The 17878-nt window shown below is 47.0% G+C and overlaps 5 protein-coding genes across 5 annotated transcripts; 2 read left to right on the top strand and 3 right to left on the bottom strand.

The window, feature by feature from the left end:
• Positions 1-5606: 5606 nt before the first annotated feature.
• SETTUDRAFT_95518 (uncharacterized protein) lies at positions 5607-6504 on the top strand (the record flags this gene model as incomplete). The annotated part of the gene is made up of 2 exons (XM_008031539.1): positions 5607-5879; positions 5935-6504. The coding sequence occupies 2 exons, from the start codon at positions 5607-5609 to the stop codon at positions 6502-6504; spliced, it is 843 nt and encodes a 280-aa protein (XP_008029730.1).
• A 563-nt stretch (positions 6505-7067) lies between these two features.
• On the bottom strand, positions 7068-9381 carry SETTUDRAFT_34218 (uncharacterized protein; the record flags this gene model as incomplete). The annotated part of the gene is made up of 2 exons (XM_008031261.1): positions 7068-9025; positions 9075-9381. 2 exons carry the CDS (start codon positions 9379-9381, stop codon positions 7068-7070), a joined length of 2265 nt encoding a protein of 754 aa, XP_008029452.1.
• Positions 9382-9617: 236 nt separating this feature from the next.
• Positions 9618-10241, top strand: SETTUDRAFT_34219 (uncharacterized protein; the record flags this gene model as incomplete). Its single annotated transcript, XM_008031262.1, has 1 exon — positions 9618-10241. The coding sequence occupies one exon, from the start codon at positions 9618-9620 to the stop codon at positions 10239-10241; it is 624 nt and encodes a 207-aa protein (XP_008029453.1).
• A 429-nt stretch (positions 10242-10670) lies between these two features.
• Positions 10671-13499, bottom strand: SETTUDRAFT_22650 (uncharacterized protein; the record flags this gene model as incomplete). Its single annotated transcript, XM_008031178.1, has 3 exons — positions 10671-11533; positions 11590-12175; positions 13437-13499. The coding sequence occupies 3 exons, from the start codon at positions 13497-13499 to the stop codon at positions 10671-10673; spliced, it is 1512 nt and encodes a 503-aa protein (XP_008029369.1).
• A 1787-nt stretch (positions 13500-15286) lies between these two features.
• On the bottom strand, positions 15287-16289 carry SETTUDRAFT_34221 (uncharacterized protein; the record flags this gene model as incomplete). Its single annotated transcript, XM_008031263.1, has 4 exons — positions 15287-15481; positions 15526-15799; positions 15846-15946; positions 15999-16289. The coding sequence occupies 4 exons, from the start codon at positions 16287-16289 to the stop codon at positions 15287-15289; spliced, it is 861 nt and encodes a 286-aa protein (XP_008029454.1).
• Positions 16290-17878: the final 1589 nt, after the last annotated feature.

The following is a 17878-nucleotide window of genomic DNA, read 5'->3' on the forward strand; positions in this document are numbered from 1 at the left end:
GCCGAATTTGTTACGATAGGATACGATAACATCTGAGCACGCTACTATACGCTACTTCATGCCAAGTGCCGCTAATAGCGCACGTCCTGTAATTAGGTCGAGTTTTAACGATCTTGCTATCTGCGCGGAGAAACTTCCGGAACGTGCCTAACGTTACAGTACCCTAAGTCGACCTTGCAAGGCTGCAGTCCTAATCTTTGCCACCTTAGCCTCCTTCTTAGCCCGCCGAGCTTTTCGCAGACATGTAGTTACTGTCGCCAATGGACAGGGGAGTCACGGAGGAGAGTTGAAAAACAACACTAACAAAATGATCGACAGCACGGTTAATAGCGTGCTTTTAGGCATCAGAGACTAACGTGCTAGAAGAACGAGAATTGCAGAATAGATGTGCATTGCACTTGTTTGTATTCGAGAACACGAGGATCAATCCGAGAGTCCGGAAGAGAAAGCGTCCCGTTACACCGTGCGTCCCGGCACGCTTGGATCGACGTTACTTTTGTCGATTTCAGCTAATTAAATTACTTGCACAGCGACGCACACGAACTGAATGGTAGTCATCCACCCGCTCAAATCTCATCAAGTGGGTATCTACCATGCAGCTAGTGTGGTGCCAATGTTATAAGACCAATAATCATCCTGGTATCACATTGAAACCTTCTAAATGGATATGTCATTTTAAGGTGCATAATAAGAGCGCATATCTGCAATAGTAGCGACGAACATCTCGAAAAGAAGCTAGCAGCGCTGTAACGGCATAGAGTGCTGGAAGAAGACTATGTAGAACATCAGCCACATAACGGTTTTCCTTGCTTCATAGATCACTAATATGTTGTTTTTCATAATAAGACCTTCTATTTCTCTGTTCGTACTAAACCTACCAAGTGCTCGTTCTACTCTGAAATACCAGCCGAGTACGGTCACTCAACCGAGCAAGCATCTAGGCTGCTAGGGATCTTCTCCTCAGGCATGGGGGCTCTTGGGCGTTTGGAATTGATGATTCTTATGGCGGTGGCCTGTTCCTCGTCTCTGTGTCCGCTATAATTCATTGTTGGTATTCTGTGTTTGCCGAAAGTCGAGGAGGCTTTTGGTCGGAAGAGAACGATACAAATGCACATTGTGCTAGTATGTAAGTTTGCAAGTAGTGGAGAATGTTGTTAGCCGAGTATTGGTCAGTATAGGCTACGCTCTGGGAGCAGAAGCTATTGATGGATGGTGTGAGAACTATATAAGTAATAACTGACTATATTTGAGCTCAGTAACCGCGATGGATGCGAACACCTACTCCTAGCTTTCGTACTATAAATAGATCTAGAGCCTCTTCTGACTAGCCACACTGTAGAACTCTCGTAAGGAACGAAAATACAAATAGATGCACTCAAGCACCTGTGTAGCCTCAGACTACATTGGAGACGCTACATGTGAAAAGATCACAAATGCTAATTATAGGATTGTCTTTAGTGGTATGCGCGTCAAACTACTTCGCCACATAATATTCAGGGCACCACTTGGGATCACCCCGTCTGTCAGCACCGCAGCTCCCACTCGGCATTGCGATGCCACAAGCTATGCTACTTTATGTGTGGTTCCAAATGATGGCAGATCACAACTAGCGCATTATCAGCGACACTGCGTGTAGTGAGCTCGCCAGGGGAGCCCTTTTCTCGTTTTTAAGGTCAAAAGCAGATGACTGGACCAAATCAACATTCAGTCCGTTCTGTCCACCTATCATCTTCACCAGTGTCATATCCGATCGGCCTGTTATCATTACCCATTGAGCAGGAATCCGAATATTCTTAGACCTCTACTCCATCTGTGGCTCCACTATGGCGTCTCAGCATCATGCTTCGAAATTGGCACATACTAGGGCTAGGAGAGCTGCGAACAACAACTATCGAAGACTAATTAAAACTTTATGCTCGAAATTAGAGAAGATCAGCGAGGTCTACGATGCGAACGTTTATTTTGTGGCACAACGCAATGGTCGCGTCATCGAATGCGTATCTGCAGACGCAACGGGCTGCGAGCCATGGTTACCTCCAGATCGTGCTGCCCTTGTAAGTACTTCTTTGCTTTTCAGTAGTCACAAAAATTGAGTCTTGATTAGAACCGGTATTATCCACCTCCAACAACAAAGTTGCTTGTTCGAGAGAAAAAGGCTAGCGGAGGACGAGACAAAAAATAATCCAGTGTTGGGCGACTTTACACGTCTGATTCGAAGCCTCTAATGCTTGACAACCGATAGATGGACGCCCTGTCTTGAACATTAGATACAGCCGCTTGGATTTTGCTCTAGCAATGTCAAACTTAGTCTGTGAGGTGTGCACGCTCGCTTGAAAGCATACTTACGCTCTGATGACTACTTCTTTGCTTTTCTCACACCTGTATGTAGGCCACTCGCTAGTAAGCAACAGGAAGTAAATTTTCACGTGTTTTGTGTCCTTCACAGTGATTTTCTCAGCGTTGTAGTAGTATCTATCAGGCTTGTGACCGCTCCCGTAATACAATGCAGTATGTTCACTAACTACTCGTATTTCAAAAAAGTTTCAGGAAAAGGCTCCTACCATTGTCAGGTTTGCATGTAATTGATTTGGGTGACAACTAAAATGTTCGCGATCTAGCGTGGTTACGTACCTAGTGACAAATGTAAAAACCGTTTTGCGCTCATCAACGCAGTTCTGTTTTTGTGATATGTGTACTGCCAAATCTAGCAGGTGATGACTCGCTCATGTATAGCTGAAGTGGCTCTTACGTATTAATGTCGATACCGAAGTGAGATAATCCCAACATAGGGGGACTCGTAGAGAACTGATTAGCACGCAGAGACGTCTTCCACAGCGACCGTATGACGTTGTGTCTGATAGTGCGATGCGTAAATTGAATCCAAACTAAAAGTGAGACACGGTATTTGTGGCAAACAGAGACATTTGAAAGCCGTACCTACAAAAATATATCAATGACATGCGGAGCTGCTCTGTTTCGACTCAAGTACATTTCTTAGTACTACAGCAATCCAGCAATGCTGCAATATAGTAAGCAAGCAGTATTGCCCCAAAAGCTAGCTGCTTCTTAGATGAATGTCGATGCCGAACCATGAGGAAATGCTCCGTCTGAAGTTAGCGAAGGCGATGTCTTTGGTCGCTATAGCATGCCACGTAAGAGCTAAAGTCATGCTTGATTAGGATGTCAGGTGGCAACTGCCGCACGGCCAGCGAAGCATGCCCTGAAATTACTGCCTGGATTCATCAGAGAACCCTATAAAAGCTGGCTCAGCATCTTCAACGTTTATCTGCCAAACATCAGTGCGGCGATGGGTTGCCGTGACAGTGCCTTGATACCACCCATTCGCAATCTCCACCACATACACAGCCCACAAAACACGCAACATCTGATGCCGTCTCTGCTTAACGCAATTAGAGAAGAGCCGGATGAAGACAAATATGCGCGCAATCTTGATATTCTTACAACGAGTACCTCGTAAGATGGGTCAAGATACTTCTTACAACCTCACGCAACTAACATGTCGCAGCCTTTCGGGGCAAAATCTCAGTTTCGTCGCCAAAGCATCCGACCGGCTGACTGCTAAAATCATGGGATGGAAGTCTAGAGCCGAAAGTAGGTAGCCAAGACAGGCGGACTAACTAGTAGCAACGTAGGGCCAAATTTGTGGAGAGCAGTCTCACAGGAACAGCTCGACTTGGACGTCACGTCACGTCTCAGAGTGGCAACCAAGCAAACCTCTCGATGAACAGGAATCATTCTTTACGTGCACGTATCAGCGAGACTAGCTCATTCAATCAATACAACAGATGTGCTAAAAGCAAAATACTCATCATGTAGTTCTACCAGAATCAAACTCTACAGTATAATACGCGTTAGTGATTTCTGATATGCATTGATGACATCTATTATGTACGGCATGTTCATCGGTGATGAGCTACATGTCCAAGGATCCCATCGTTGCCTGTGCTTTCGCTCACTAGGCCAGCAGCATCACCACAGTACAGTCCAGCACTGAGGTTGTGTGAGCTGTATTTACAGTATTCGTGGAATAGAGTCGATAACCGGAGCCCTCGCCGAAGCGACGTCTGGCATACACATACATGACTGAGCGCTTTCGGGTGACATCAAGATATCTGCATCATGACAAAGCACACTCCTCTAGCCGCTGTAAGCACTTGGAAGTTGTAGTAGTAAGTCTGTCGTACAGGTGATGTCAGTATTGGGCTTGTTGAGCAAACAGTGCGGATCAGGATAAAGTACAGTAAACCTTGATGCGGCTAACGCCAGCGACAGTGGAGAAGGCGATGCTGACCCAGATTTGTTCTTTAGATGTCATTGTGAACTAAATTTTCTTAATTGGCTCAATGCATCGATCCACCTTGCACTGACGCTCTACTTTCGGCTTTCTACTACGTGTCATCACGAGTGGTTTGAGTAGGCTGCAATCAATCCTCATGCCCAGACGGGCTCTCGAACCGACGGCGCGTAGAAACGTTTGCATACTTAGAACATGCACCTCACTTTAGTTCTTGATCCGTCGTCTCGCTCCAGGTAACGCTGTAAGCGATGGCATGCTTTATGGTGCGCCTATGTGTAGTTAATTTAAGGTTTGCTCGTGCGACAACTCCTGTTTGGGCATACACAAGGCCGCCAAGCCTGCACCGTGCAGTCCCGTCCACCCCTCAAAAGTAGAATTGGCGCTAGTTGATGGACCCACTTCCTCACGTTCCATCGCTGCAGTATAGCACGTGCGTACAGTAAACGCATTGCTGCGCAGTCCAAGGTGAGTCAGCTCAGTGCTTTAGTGTGTCACCTGCCTTAGTGGGTTCAGATGGCTCACGCTACCCTTCTCGCTTTCTAGGAGCCCGCGTGGAGGAGCGGCTTATCGCGCGTGATCCTACAGTCTCACCTACACAGCAGTGCGCCACCACGAGTAGTATGCAGCAACCCTGGGGAGACTACGCAAGTAACACACTGCGACACATAAGCGATAGCTCATTTAGACGAGAAATATCACAGAAAACGCACTAGTCCGTTGCCGTAGTTCGACATAGCTTGCAACAGGGCACTGGTTGCAACGCCATTTCCTAGTAAATTTCGACTTTTCGATCTTATTTCATTCTTTAGTCTTCTATATATATATATAATTGGTACCATCTAATACCGAAGTAGTGGAGAACTGAATTCTCTATTTTATAGAGTCTAGAAGTGGGAAGAATAATAATAGTGGTAGTTCTAGCTGTGCTGAGCATAATCAAGAATGGCGTGAGATGAAAATATATGTATATGTTGAAAAGGGAAACCGCGCATGTCATTTACTGCGCCCTTTCTGGCATAACAGAAAGCATGACTCAAAAATACTAGACGATAACGAAAAGCATCATGTCAATCAATTAGCTAATCCTACACGCTTACAGGCTGCTTCCGACTTAGCTAGATTTTCGTTACATAGTGAATGTTATAATATATATATCTAGCAACGGTACGATTTGTTATCGACCTTGCTCTGTTCCAAGAGTTAGTTGATATACTAATCTAATCTCTATCGTTTCACTCATTCTTTACAAGTGCGAGCTATGTTACGCATATCACCCCAGCTTAAGGATATGCTGGCCCCAAAGACCTCGTCTCCTTGTCATAGCAAATTCGAGTTTGAATACTCTATCTTGTTTGCAAATTTCGAGGAAAGGGCAGCATCGAAAGGCTTGTGTCGGCCGTTATGGCTTTCCCTTATGACAGCTACGACGATAGCTGTTGATTCTGAAAGATCGATGACAGCACTGTATAACCATGTGACGTATTCAATGAAGGAGGAAGGTTGCATCTTAATCGCTGAATTCATGCGAGAGATCGGGTTGCGAGGCATTGCAGTGATTGGTGTAACTACTTCAATTTGATTGCCTATACCGCCCTCATGTACTAACACGTAAATAGGTTTCAAGAGTCATCAATATCCTTGTCGCATTCTATGAATCACTCCATCCAAAGGTGAAATCGGCACTTAACACAAGATGTTCATACAGTTCTGTGACTGATGACGTCTCGACGATTGGAAAGAAGGGTCAATCGTTATGGAACCGCATTCACTATCCGATGGAAAAGGAGATGGAGCGAAAGCTTGCGACAGCTCATCCCGATCTTGCACATTTCAACATCCTTCATGTATACGTCAACATCCTTCATGTATACGGTGGCCTTCTGATGAGATCTGGAAGCTCAACCTCGAGAACAGTGGGAAGGATAACAATGAGTCTCTCAGCAATTGCATGCTTACGAGCAGATCAGGGGCGCAGTCTACAGCTCCTTGCACATGTGTTGTCGTTGAAGAAGGCATGCAGTGATGGTTCATGGAAGCTGGAACCAAACATTGGATCGGAGGAGGAAATAAAATGGTTAGCAAGTGATGAAGGCTGCATCTGGCTACTGGGCTTTGTAGATGACCTGAAAATGACCATAATTAATGGTGAGGGTGGTAACTCTAGAAGGACTGTTGCGAAGTTGTAGAAATAGATGAGTTACATTGTTAAAATCTCATACATATAAAAACATACGACGGGTTTTACAACTTTAGCGATGAAACATACTTTATTTACGTGCTGCAGAGGTACTTGTATTAGACATGAATCACGTGGGATAGTCATGCTTCAGAGCTGCCATAAGATGGACACAGGTAAACACAAACAGCATGGGCCTATGTTGAGAGACAAAGATAGAGCGGTGATGTGCAGCTGAGAAAGCGTGTTGATTCTACTAACATATTGCAATCTAATCGTTCTATGTATTGTTCTATGTAGTCTAGATCCTGGCATTTGAGCAGTAGTACGAGAAAACGACGGCGCAGATGAAAGACAAGGAGCAGAATGAAGAAGTACAAGGAAAAGACGAGAAGAGAATGCAGAACACATGAAGTGTCTCGCATGACAGAAGCGGGCGGCATTCTGACTGTTAAAGTTAGTTGTGGACCTGGCAAGAGCCGAAATAGCACGCAGGTGCTGTGAAAGAAGCCAGGAAGAAACCATCAGCACGAATGTATAAGGCCCACGCTATTTTGCAGCGGTTGCCGACCTCTATACATCCTGAATGCGTCCATGTTCCTGGGTCGGTTGAGGGTGCTGCAAGATCATATTTTGGAATTGTTGCATCATTTGTTGCATCATTTGTTGCATCATTTGTTGCACTATTCGTTGATCCGTAAGGCCTAATTCCGTTTGAGTTACAAACTCATTGTTGGGTGGAACGCTCGTCTGTTGTTGATTGTTGAATGTCATGGCAGGTGGAGGTTCATTATTGCCTCTGCCCGAGTCAGACTGCACCGATGCGGCCGTAGGTACTGGCGCTGGCATTGGCCCTGGACGATGGGCTTGGCCATATCCAATAGATCCGACAGGAGGATCCAATTCCATTGCAGAACCTTCTTCTTGTGGCTGATTCATACCCCTGCCGCTATTGCGAACATTCCTTATGCGCGATTCAAACTGCACTGGCCGGGTGCTGTGTACTGAATGGTGAGGTTGGGAATGTTCATAATATTCGGGGCGTGCATCCAATCCCCCTCCTGTATGTGCGTATTGCCGATTCCCGTTCCTGCCACTATTGATGTTGTGAACATCCATTGCCTCTCTACCAAGAAGGGGATAGGGATATGGATTGAGCTCGTCAGAATCCAGATAGTTTGGCCTTGGCGTACGGTATCTCAGGTAATATGGTTTCATGTTGCTGCCTTGTTCGCCCTGAGTGAGCAATCGATGACCTTGTTTTGTTCTACGAGGAGTTGGCGGTAGGTTTATGCTTTCGAGGAAATTGTCGATCAATCTATCTGATGAAGTGCTGCCTAGCATACGTTCCATTCCAGAGCGGTTGGTAAACTTGGGTTTCTCGTCAATTTCAGCCATTATAACCATCCAGGGACGTTTTACGTTTTGACCAATTTCTCTGTCCTGTGCAATACCTAAAATATGACTAAATCTCAAACCTTGTTCTTTATCGCAATTGTCGGCGCCATATCTGAGTTCGATTTTTTCGTTCTCAGGACGCGCTATGTAGGCCATAGCAGCTTCCAACCCTACCTCCACGCAGCTAAGTATCGAAATCTTGTTTGGTAATTGAGTTTCCTCAACCACGAATTTTGTGCCCACTGGATCTACAAACGGTTCTGGTTCTTTCCTCCCACCCCGAATAGGTATACCAGTGATTTTACGTGATCTGTAGGCAAGGATCCTTTTACCTGAGGCTGTCGTTTCACCGGGACGATAGTCGCCGACCACTTGATTACTACCTTGTCCGTTTGTGGCATTCGAACCGGATGACGTAGACGCATTACCAGTCTGTCCGTCTGAGGCGTTCGAACCGGATGACGTAGTCGCATTACCAGTCTGTCCGTTCCTAGCGCTGGATTGTTGAGGTCTCACAGAAAGAGTAGGCATGGGTGGCATATCATACAGCCAGCTGGCGGGAAGGTCTAAGCCTTGCAGTATGCTCGCAAACGCCTCCCGATCACGCTTGATCTCATCCGTGACTTTCTCTACCTCAATTGGGCTCTGATTAGGGTCGCGAAGCGTTGCTAATTGCTTATGTAGCCGCTTACTCCTTTTTTTGATCGGTACTAGTGGAGGGGTGTGACTAAGGACCGAAATTGGATCCTTTCCCTTGTCGTTACGGTCTTTATTCTCCTTTTTATTTAGCTCTTTCATTTTTTCCCCCAATTCGCTCAGATTCTGGTACAAACGATTGTCCCGGGATTCAAAATATTGCTTAACCAGAGGTTCCATATCCCCCAGCAGTTTTGTCTTTTCATCGCTCAGGGGACCGTCCTCGTCGTCCTCGTCGTCATCGCTGTCATCGCTGTCATCGCTGTCATCGCCATTGCCATTGCCATTGCCATTTCCATTGTACGCATTCTGAGCAAAACGCTCCCCAGTATCGTTTTGAACAAGTTCGTTTTGATCTTTGTGCTGCTTAAGCTCGTGATTGTCGTAGTCCGAGCGTTTTCTCGGATCAGAGAGAATATCATGCGCCTTGTTGATTCCTAGCAATCCGTGTTAGACTCCCTTATGGTTCTCAGAAAACCCACTCACTTTGCATGACTTCGTTCGCATCTGGATCAGTGTTCCGATCGGGGTGGGCCAGCATCGACCTCTTACGATAAGCCTGCCTAATCTGCGACTCTTCCGCATTCTCTTCAAGATTGAGGATTTTATAGTAGGCCCATGCCGGCCAACGCAGAATCCTTATAACTTCTGCTTGTCCTTCACTCGTATTGTGGTCTATTATAGGGTCATCTTCGCTAGGTCCGCCATTGTTAGTAGACTGTGACATTTCTGCAGCCTCAGGCGCATCCTCGCTGGTGGCCTGGCGCGCGTTTGAAGTTGGTAAAGCAGACATGGTTTTATTCTGGAGTAAATAACTTGTAGGGGGGTGTTGCCCTTAAGTAGCTTATTCGTAGGGCCCGTTCCGGTCGTTGGAGCCGAAAACAATCCGGTGGATACCGAAACACAAGATAAGATCATAATTTAAGCCGAAAGATCAAAATGGGCCATCGATCGTCATCACTTTTTCACTAAATATCAAGGCTGCATGCTCTTTATTCTGCGCGAAGTTCCCTCACTCCTATGCCCGACATGTGGACTTACTATCTCATCGCGCATCTCTTCCTGGTAATCCAAAACTACGGCGCCTTAGCGAATCAGGTGAAAACTACAAACTCGTCACACTCCGTCGCACCGTCTTCTATCAGTGACAATTTTCTCAATATGATGCCGGTCAACGGCTCTGCTAGCTTGCGCTCTTTCGACGTGGCCCAGCTGACAGTGCCCAGTGCATCAGTGACTGCTCAGGAAAGTCAATTTTTGCTCTTGACACCGAACTACGCAAAGGTTGAGCTGCACCTCGGAGATCTGCATGGCTCCGGTGTGATTCAGTTGACCAGCTCTTCCACAGTGCTTACTACAGGCAATCCCGTCTTAGGAGTAGCCTCAGCTCCATGTACTCCAACCATCCAAAACATACCAGAATCAATCCTTGTGAGCATTCAAAGCAGCGCAGCTCGTTCTAATAACACCGTAAGTCTGGCTGCAGTTCCCACACCTACGGGTCCCTCCAACAATACCAACTTCAACATCCCCCGTTTGTCAGCTTCAGCACAGCAAAGCATGTCTGGTGAACTGAAATGGAAACCCTTTGCTAGTCCTTATTTCTCTGTAGTAGCTGCAGCAGTGTCGATTCCTTTCGTCCTTTTGTTGTAGTTATTTGACACAAGATCCGATATGAGCGTCAAAAACACGAGTCGGGTATGCAGCTTCAGGTTTGGGAATCGTAATAACACAATGGAAATTGCTCACTTGCCTACCTTGCTCTTGTTACCGAATGTACCATATGCTCTTAAATTCCATCAACCCCATCATCTTTAGTCTATGGACGGTTGCAACGCAGTATATTGGGGCACGAACTAGTCTCCGCTCAAGTCCTGCCCAAGGATTTTGGAAATCCTGCTGCGCAGAAAAGCGCACCCATCGCTGCAAAGCCTAGAGTAGTTATGGTCATATGTTAGACCCGGCCACGTCAACACTCCACGTAGACTGAGGAAGGTAGTCATCCAGACGAAAAACAAATACAAATGTATACCTATCGTCTTAGTACGTGCAACTACACTACATTAGATAGTTTATAGCGTCTTAGGCAGTTAGCCAGTAACTCGCTGTGTCTGGATCCAGTGTTGTCCAGCAGTACGTCATGCCCCCACATAATTGATCTCTTCCAAAATTCCTGCCTCTCACCACGTTGCTGTGTCTCTTCATGGCATCCCTGAAGAGTCTTTCTGCCTTTTCCACATCCTTGTTCATCTTCGATAGCATGACTCTGTCGTCGAACATGTGCACCATCGTTTCGTTGCTGCTGACAAAACTAGGTCTATTAAAATTTCCAGTCAAGGCAATCTGGCCAAGAGACGCTTCCACCGGTGGCATGAATTGCATGATGTCCATGATAACTTTGGTCGTCGGTAAAGGCGAGTAAAATGCAAAAGGATGGAAAGGTAGAGAGCCAGAGGAAGCAAACAGGGCGTTCGAGTTGAGTGTGCCGTGAACTATAGATACCAGATGAGCGATATGCGTCAGGATATCGATAATTGTACCAGCGTTGTCGATCGAAGAAGGAAAGTCCACAATTTGGGCAGGTATGGCTTCCTTGATCCATGCCTGCAACTCGGAATCATTTGTGATGTCGATGGCGTCTTTGTAGTATGAATTTACCAAGGTCTCCATGAAACGGCGGATCTCGGCGTTTATGACGCATGCATCTTGGTAGAAAGGGAAAGCCTTTATCTTGGGACCGCTGGTAGAGTTAATCAAGCCTCGCTTCTCCAAGTTAGGCCCAAAATAGTTAGCCTGGAAAGCGCTGGCCTCCCCCGACTGATACAGTGCATGAGTGTAGTTTGCGGCTTGGGCACCAGTCCAAGGAAACAGCTTATCAATGGGACCCCCGGGATAGGTCAAACGTTCAACGGCTACAGGTCGGAATGCCCAGGCGTCTTTCATCACTACATAGATTCCAGTCAGTATGAATCTAAGTTGTGGGTCAGAGCGCAGAACTTACGTCGATGTAAAATGGCCATGATAGGGTGTTCGTCGCTTAGTGTTCGGATAGCGCTCAGGTACACAATTTCGCTCACAGCATGTGTAGCCGCGAGATGGTACCACTGTGTGTACCACAAGCTATTCAAATTGAACATCATCTTTGCCAACAACCAGTCATTGTCTAGATCCTGCGGCGTGTATACAAGTTCTGAGCCTTCTAGGTTTGGTTTTATGGCGAGGGGTAGGAAGTCCTGGGATATCGGATCGATGTAAAAGTACGCCTGACATGCTGCGCCATACTTCCCAGGGGACATGAGCTGGTACTTTTGGTCCAGAAAGTCAGTGAGAAATAGACGGCCAGAGGACTGGAGGGACTCTAATGACTGGCCAGCGATTGCGCTGGTGTTCGAAACGGTAAATGGCAGTTTTGTGTCCTTCGGAACACGAAAAATTCTATAAGGGTTCTCAGACAGCTGTGTCATAGAGAAGGACAGATCGTCTGTGTAGTTTGTCAAAACTCCTGGATATAGCCCTCTGGGCGCTGACTCTTGCCACTGGCCATTATACAGCTCCACGTAGTCGTCTATCGTTTTCAACCCGCCCGCCTAGGATGTGTTAACGAGATTCTTTAGGGATTGGTAATGTGAGAAGTATACCGCGACTATAGAGGCTTTGGAGGCTTTGGAGTCGTTAATAACATTTGTGTCTATCACATCGAGAAATGCGCTGAAGCTCTCTAACACTGCATTTGTGACAGGCCCACCGATGCTACCTGTTGGATAAAAAGACGTATTTCCGGCAATCGAGGGTCCGTATATCCACCCAGCCCGCTTTTCTGCCACTGCAGACGCACGCGTACTTGTGCTGGACGTGTTACTGATCGAAAAAGAGGAAATTTCCTGACATGAACGCCGGACAGCAGTTGCGTGTACAGCTGCGCTTGCGCAGAGCATCAGGCATATATGGCTTAGCATATTTGATCAAGGAAATGAACGGGTTCAAGAATGGAGGGAAGAGCTAACAATGTGTTTCTTTGGCGGATATGCTTGGATTTTGATTGTGTCACTTTTACGAGCAAAAGAAATTTAGAAATAAGCAATACAACTTCCACGGTAGTATGTATCTGATAGCTAGGGCTTCGCGCAAGGCAAGTTGAGGGCCGAGCTCTACTGTGTCATTCATGCTGGAGTGACTAGCTCACACAGCCTTACCCTTGCAAGGAGCGACACCTGATCCGTGTTGACTCGGAAGCTAGACACCTACCCATGTATAGTCTACCACCCACCAATGAGATCATTTGTATGACATTGGCAGCCGGCGCTTAACTATATATAGAAAGTGGGGCTAAACATTACAATCCCCACTTAGAATGGCATGCACCACTTGGGATACCTGAATCCAGGTCGACCCGTGTGGTGTTTGCCATGTGGCTTGGCATCACGACTAATCTTCGCTATCGGCCTGTACGATTCGTCGAGCTACGGAAGACGAGTGGATCGTGTTACCATCAGTGCATTATTATCACTTGTTAATATCCCAAATGGTGTTCTTCTTGCGTTTCAATAAGCTTATCACAATCGTCATCATCTTTGCTAGTGCTTAAGCTATTTTGTACGCCATTTTGTACCAGTACGGCGCCCGTACCGGTCCATAAGCGCACCATTTTGTACCAATACGGCGCCCGTACCAGTCTATAAGCGCACCATTTTGTACCAGTACAGCGTTTGTACCAGTACGGCGCCCGTACCGGTCCATAAGCGCGCCTTTTTGTAACATTACAGCGTTTGTACCAGTACGGCGCCCGTACCGGTCCATAAGCGCACCATTTTGTACCAATACGGCGCCCGTACCAGTCTATAAGCGCACCATTTTGTACCAGTACAGCGTTTGTACCAGTACGGCGCCCGTACCGGTCCATAAGCGCACCATTTTGTACCAATACGGCGCCCGTACCAGTCTATAAGCGCACCATTTTGTACCAGTACAGTGTCCGTACCAGTCCAAAGCAGGGCAGTTCAGAATAATTCATCAGGCACCAACCTAGACGGTACGGTAGGTTCGCCACCCCATGCCAGTGGTTGGTTCGGGCTCAACTTAAAAACAAAATTGCGTTGTTCTGACTGAGTTCATCGTCTTGCGTTCGTTGCGATTTTGTTAACCTTGAGTTGCATTCCAGAGTCGTAGCGTAGCGCAGCGTAGAATAGCGTACGAGAGATGGATGCATTGCCTTGGCTGTGACCGAGTTGCTGGTGATAGTTGGCCCGATGCATGTGAACAGGGATGCAAGCCTCATTACGAAGATGGAAAGTGACATGGCTATGTGTCGGTTGACTCACACAGCTCTTGAAAGCAGCATATACTATCGACAGCGGCGGACGGACTAAGATCTCTGATCGGAAAAGTGCCGCTCTCAATAGGGCATTTGAGACCGCTATGGCCTGGTGTCAGTATATCATGATTGCGGCCACGTCATATACCGAAACCTGATTACTTCACGGATGCTATGGCTTTTGCCGGGCTCCCATGATCCCCGCGTTCCAAATTACCCTAAGGCCTTTCATCTAAGAGGCCTGCCGCCGATGAGACTGAGAGTGTGCATGGGGAATCCATGCCGTGACACCCACAATGACGAGGCTGCTCGACACTCAAATCTGCTCAAACCTATCGGAATGGCGTTACCACGGCCGATCAGTGCATTGTAAATGAGGCCCGATGGGGTCAGATTCCCGAAATCTGCCTTGAGCAACAGACTGGACGGCAGCTAGGGCGACATATCGTCATGCTAGAACTGGCCCCTGAGTATGAGCGGTCCAAAATCCTTCCGAGAATTGCCCTAAATCAGGACTAATCCACCGCTTTGCCCGAGAAATCAGTGAATTGAGATTATGCACCGGTAGTGAATACGTACCTCTGCTTTATGCGTCCGAGACACTAACAAGGTATCTGCACACGGACCGTGTATATGACAGCTTTCCTGGCCAGCGATGGCATTGGTATACCCTAGACATGTTGGAGGGGCCGATAGTTGCTTCATACATGATACTGGCGGTCGCAAGATAGCTAGAGAGGGTGGCAGTGACATGGTTTCGTGCTTGAAGGGTTTCCAGCCTGATGCATGAAAGCAACATCGTGATACACGCAAGCCTCTTTGCTATTACGGTTTGGTTTTATGTATTCTGGCCACATTGTTCTGGTACCAGGAACGGCAATGCTTATTCGAGTTTCCGGAGTGTTCAGTGAGATGAACAGCAGAGGTTGCAATAGATTCAGGGCCAAGTGTCTTCAAGCAAACCCATCGATTTTGTGACCAAGTATGGGTCCAAAGTATGGCTGTTCACGAGGCTTGGTTTGACTTACCTTGTTATTTGTCAAATCTGATGTAAAGACCAGACCGATACAGACCGTCATTATCGGTATAGTCACAACCATGTGCTGAGTTAAGAGTACGATAACTTGAAAATAGATCATTCTTAACACTCTCTTGCGGGAACCCTTCTTAACAGGTTCACAGAACAACGGGAATAAGATGGAACAAGGACAAATTTGGCTCTGGTCTATACACGGCAGCTTGTCTGAACTACGCTCGAACCATGAAGAACTTTATGTACAACCGTAAACCTGATGGAGATAAACATCGTTTCTTATCCCTGGTTAAAGACCGCTTAAATGGTGATCAAAATCACCACAGTCACTCCCAGTGCACTCGCATTCAGCATCTACTCTCCTACTCCATTTCTGCTACTCTGCGATATCTCAAGTGTTACCAAACGCATGCACCCGTTCTCCATATCACTTTCCGCAGCTCTTGAGCTTGGTCTACTCCGCAGAGACACTCCTAGTCTGGTGAAGCAGCTCACGGTGCTAGCGAAACACGCGGGAAGGCAGCAGAGCATATGTGTGCAGGTGCAGGCCTATCCAAGTCAGAAAGATTGTGGCAACAAGAGCGAATGCATACCAGGAGAACGCTCTGGCGCATTTGAACACGAAATTCCTCTTCGCCAAGCACCGCAAGGACAAAGAGAATAACCCCGGAAAGCTGAACTGCCGCTGCCAAAATGTTTGTAATTATGAGCGCGGTAAACAGCTGCGATGTTCTCTTGTCTGGTCGTTGCAAGCCTGAAGACTTGTGACTTTTCATTTGTGAATACGAGACCGCTGCACATAGGAGCGATGCGATCGCAAGAGGAGCAAGCACAGGCGGCTTGTTAACGTAGCGTGTCTGTCCAGCGCTAATAATCGTTAGAGACATCGATATTGGGCAGGAGCAGTACTTACAAAGACATGGGGATGTCATCAGGTATCATTGTAAATGCCACGACATATGTCAACCACACGTTCCAGCGCGGATATTGGCAGACTTGCAAGAGACGGGCGAGCTAGTCAGAAGTGAAGTCAGCAACTTTGTACAAACAATGCCAGCTCACTTACCCTAGTAGCAGCGCCGAGCTGAAGACTACATATAACGCCAGCTTCAATCCAGTCCCACATGTCATGGCCAAGGCGAACTGTGACTGCGATGCCAACCAAACTGACAATCAACAGACCGATCTGAAGGACGCGGCAGACGAGGATGAGAACTTTATCCGAGAAGTAGACATGCCCGTAGAAATTGCCAGTCGACCTGCGATAGGCTCTGACGTCTATGAAGAGCAGAAAACAGCTCAGACATAGCTGAACTGAGAAATAAATAGCGAAGCTGACGAGAAAATTGAAATTCATGTTAGGGGACAATATACCTCACTAGAGATGGCAGTCGTCCCAATTATGTACTGTGTCGGTATCAAGGGCCCACTCAAGGACCACGTATACCTGCAGCGGCTTTCGTATCATGTGCTAGAAATGGCATTGCATGAACAAAACCTCAGTGGGTGTGGTCTTCTGTTACGTGCCAGGGTAGCATGTCTGTTGGTTACTGGATGAGAGAATATGATACGGCATAATGGCTCGCTAGGTATGAGCCAGATCCCTACATTCGCTGACATCGGATATAGAACTCGGGCGCCGCGGGACAGCAGTGGTTCAAATCTAATTGCTGGGGTGTTTTTTATGCCGTCTAAGGCAGAGATGCAGGAAGAGGGGGTGGCTAGAAGAGCGGAACGCAGTCTGGTGCGCTCCTCAGGAGAGATGTGCGACTTACTCGGTCATGGCGGAATGAAGAGGCCGTGCATCAAGAAAAAATAGCAGAAGCAGTTGGCAGAATGAGCGGAAGGGGAATGCACATCATTGTTCAGAAACGATTGAGCTTGAGGACAAGCAAGAGTGGGAAGATAGGTGGTATTAGAAAAGGACCATTTGATCTTGTACGGTTGTAATGATGCTGTACATGATTCTCTCTCAGAGATAACACTTCTTCGCCAGCTTAGACTCGTGCAGGATACTGCAGGAAGGGACTCCTCAATTCTTGCCGCCACACCCCTTCACTCAATATTTACAGCACCATCTATGACAAGGTGATTAATGCTTCGAGGACCCATAGTATTGATTGCGATAAGAGGCTAAGAAAACTCCAATCAAAGTGTAAGTGTTCTCTCAGAGCGGCGCTGTTCAGATGCATGAGTGAGAACTGGTTTCTCTGTGCACTTCGACCGTTGGCAAAGCCACTGCTTGACCTGGTGGTGATACTCCTAGATAGCCTTCCGCGACCTGAAACCTTGAAGTAGTAACAACGACATCTTCATCCACTCGGACAAAATCGGCTATCTTTTTGTCAATGTCAAGCCATCTCAGCGTGAAAAGCCCACTTATGTTGAAATCAAAATATCATCAGTTGATGAAGAGCAGCATATTAGGGATATAACTCACATGACATCTCCTTGTTTTCTGGCATTCTCGTCCATGTTCATCTTCCTGACGTCACTGACAAAAAGCATTGTTTAGAGCTCTGAAATTTATTACGGAAGACTTGCTGGCGGTGTTGTACGATGCTGTTCTTCGTGCGAAAGGAAGGAAGGTGGTTCATATCAGCGACGTCTCTTGGAAGCAGACGCGCGGACAGAGCATGGTAGCCACAAGATCAAGACGCATCAAAGCAACTGAAGCAAAACAGTCACAAACTCCGAGCAATGGGGCAGCTCACGGCATGAAAACTCCTGTCGTGTAACGCTATGTCAATACTTACTGGGCTGGTATCTTGATAGCCCCTGCCGTAACATATACTTGCCACCGGAACAGCCGTGAGCTGGACCAACAAATGGAAGCGACGTACGAGCCAAGATTCAGGAGCCGTCCAAGGCCCAGGACACACGCGTCCAGCCCCATTTTTAGCTGAAACCGTGCTCACTAGGACACTTCTCATGTGTGCTGCTATT

The sequence above is a fragment of the Exserohilum turcica genome (genome assembly GCF_000359705.1).
Source record: "Exserohilum turcica Et28A unplaced genomic scaffold SETTUscaffold_6, whole genome shotgun sequence".
In the NCBI taxonomy this organism is placed as follows: Eukaryota; Fungi; Ascomycota; class Dothideomycetes; order Pleosporales; family Pleosporaceae; genus Exserohilum; species Exserohilum turcicum.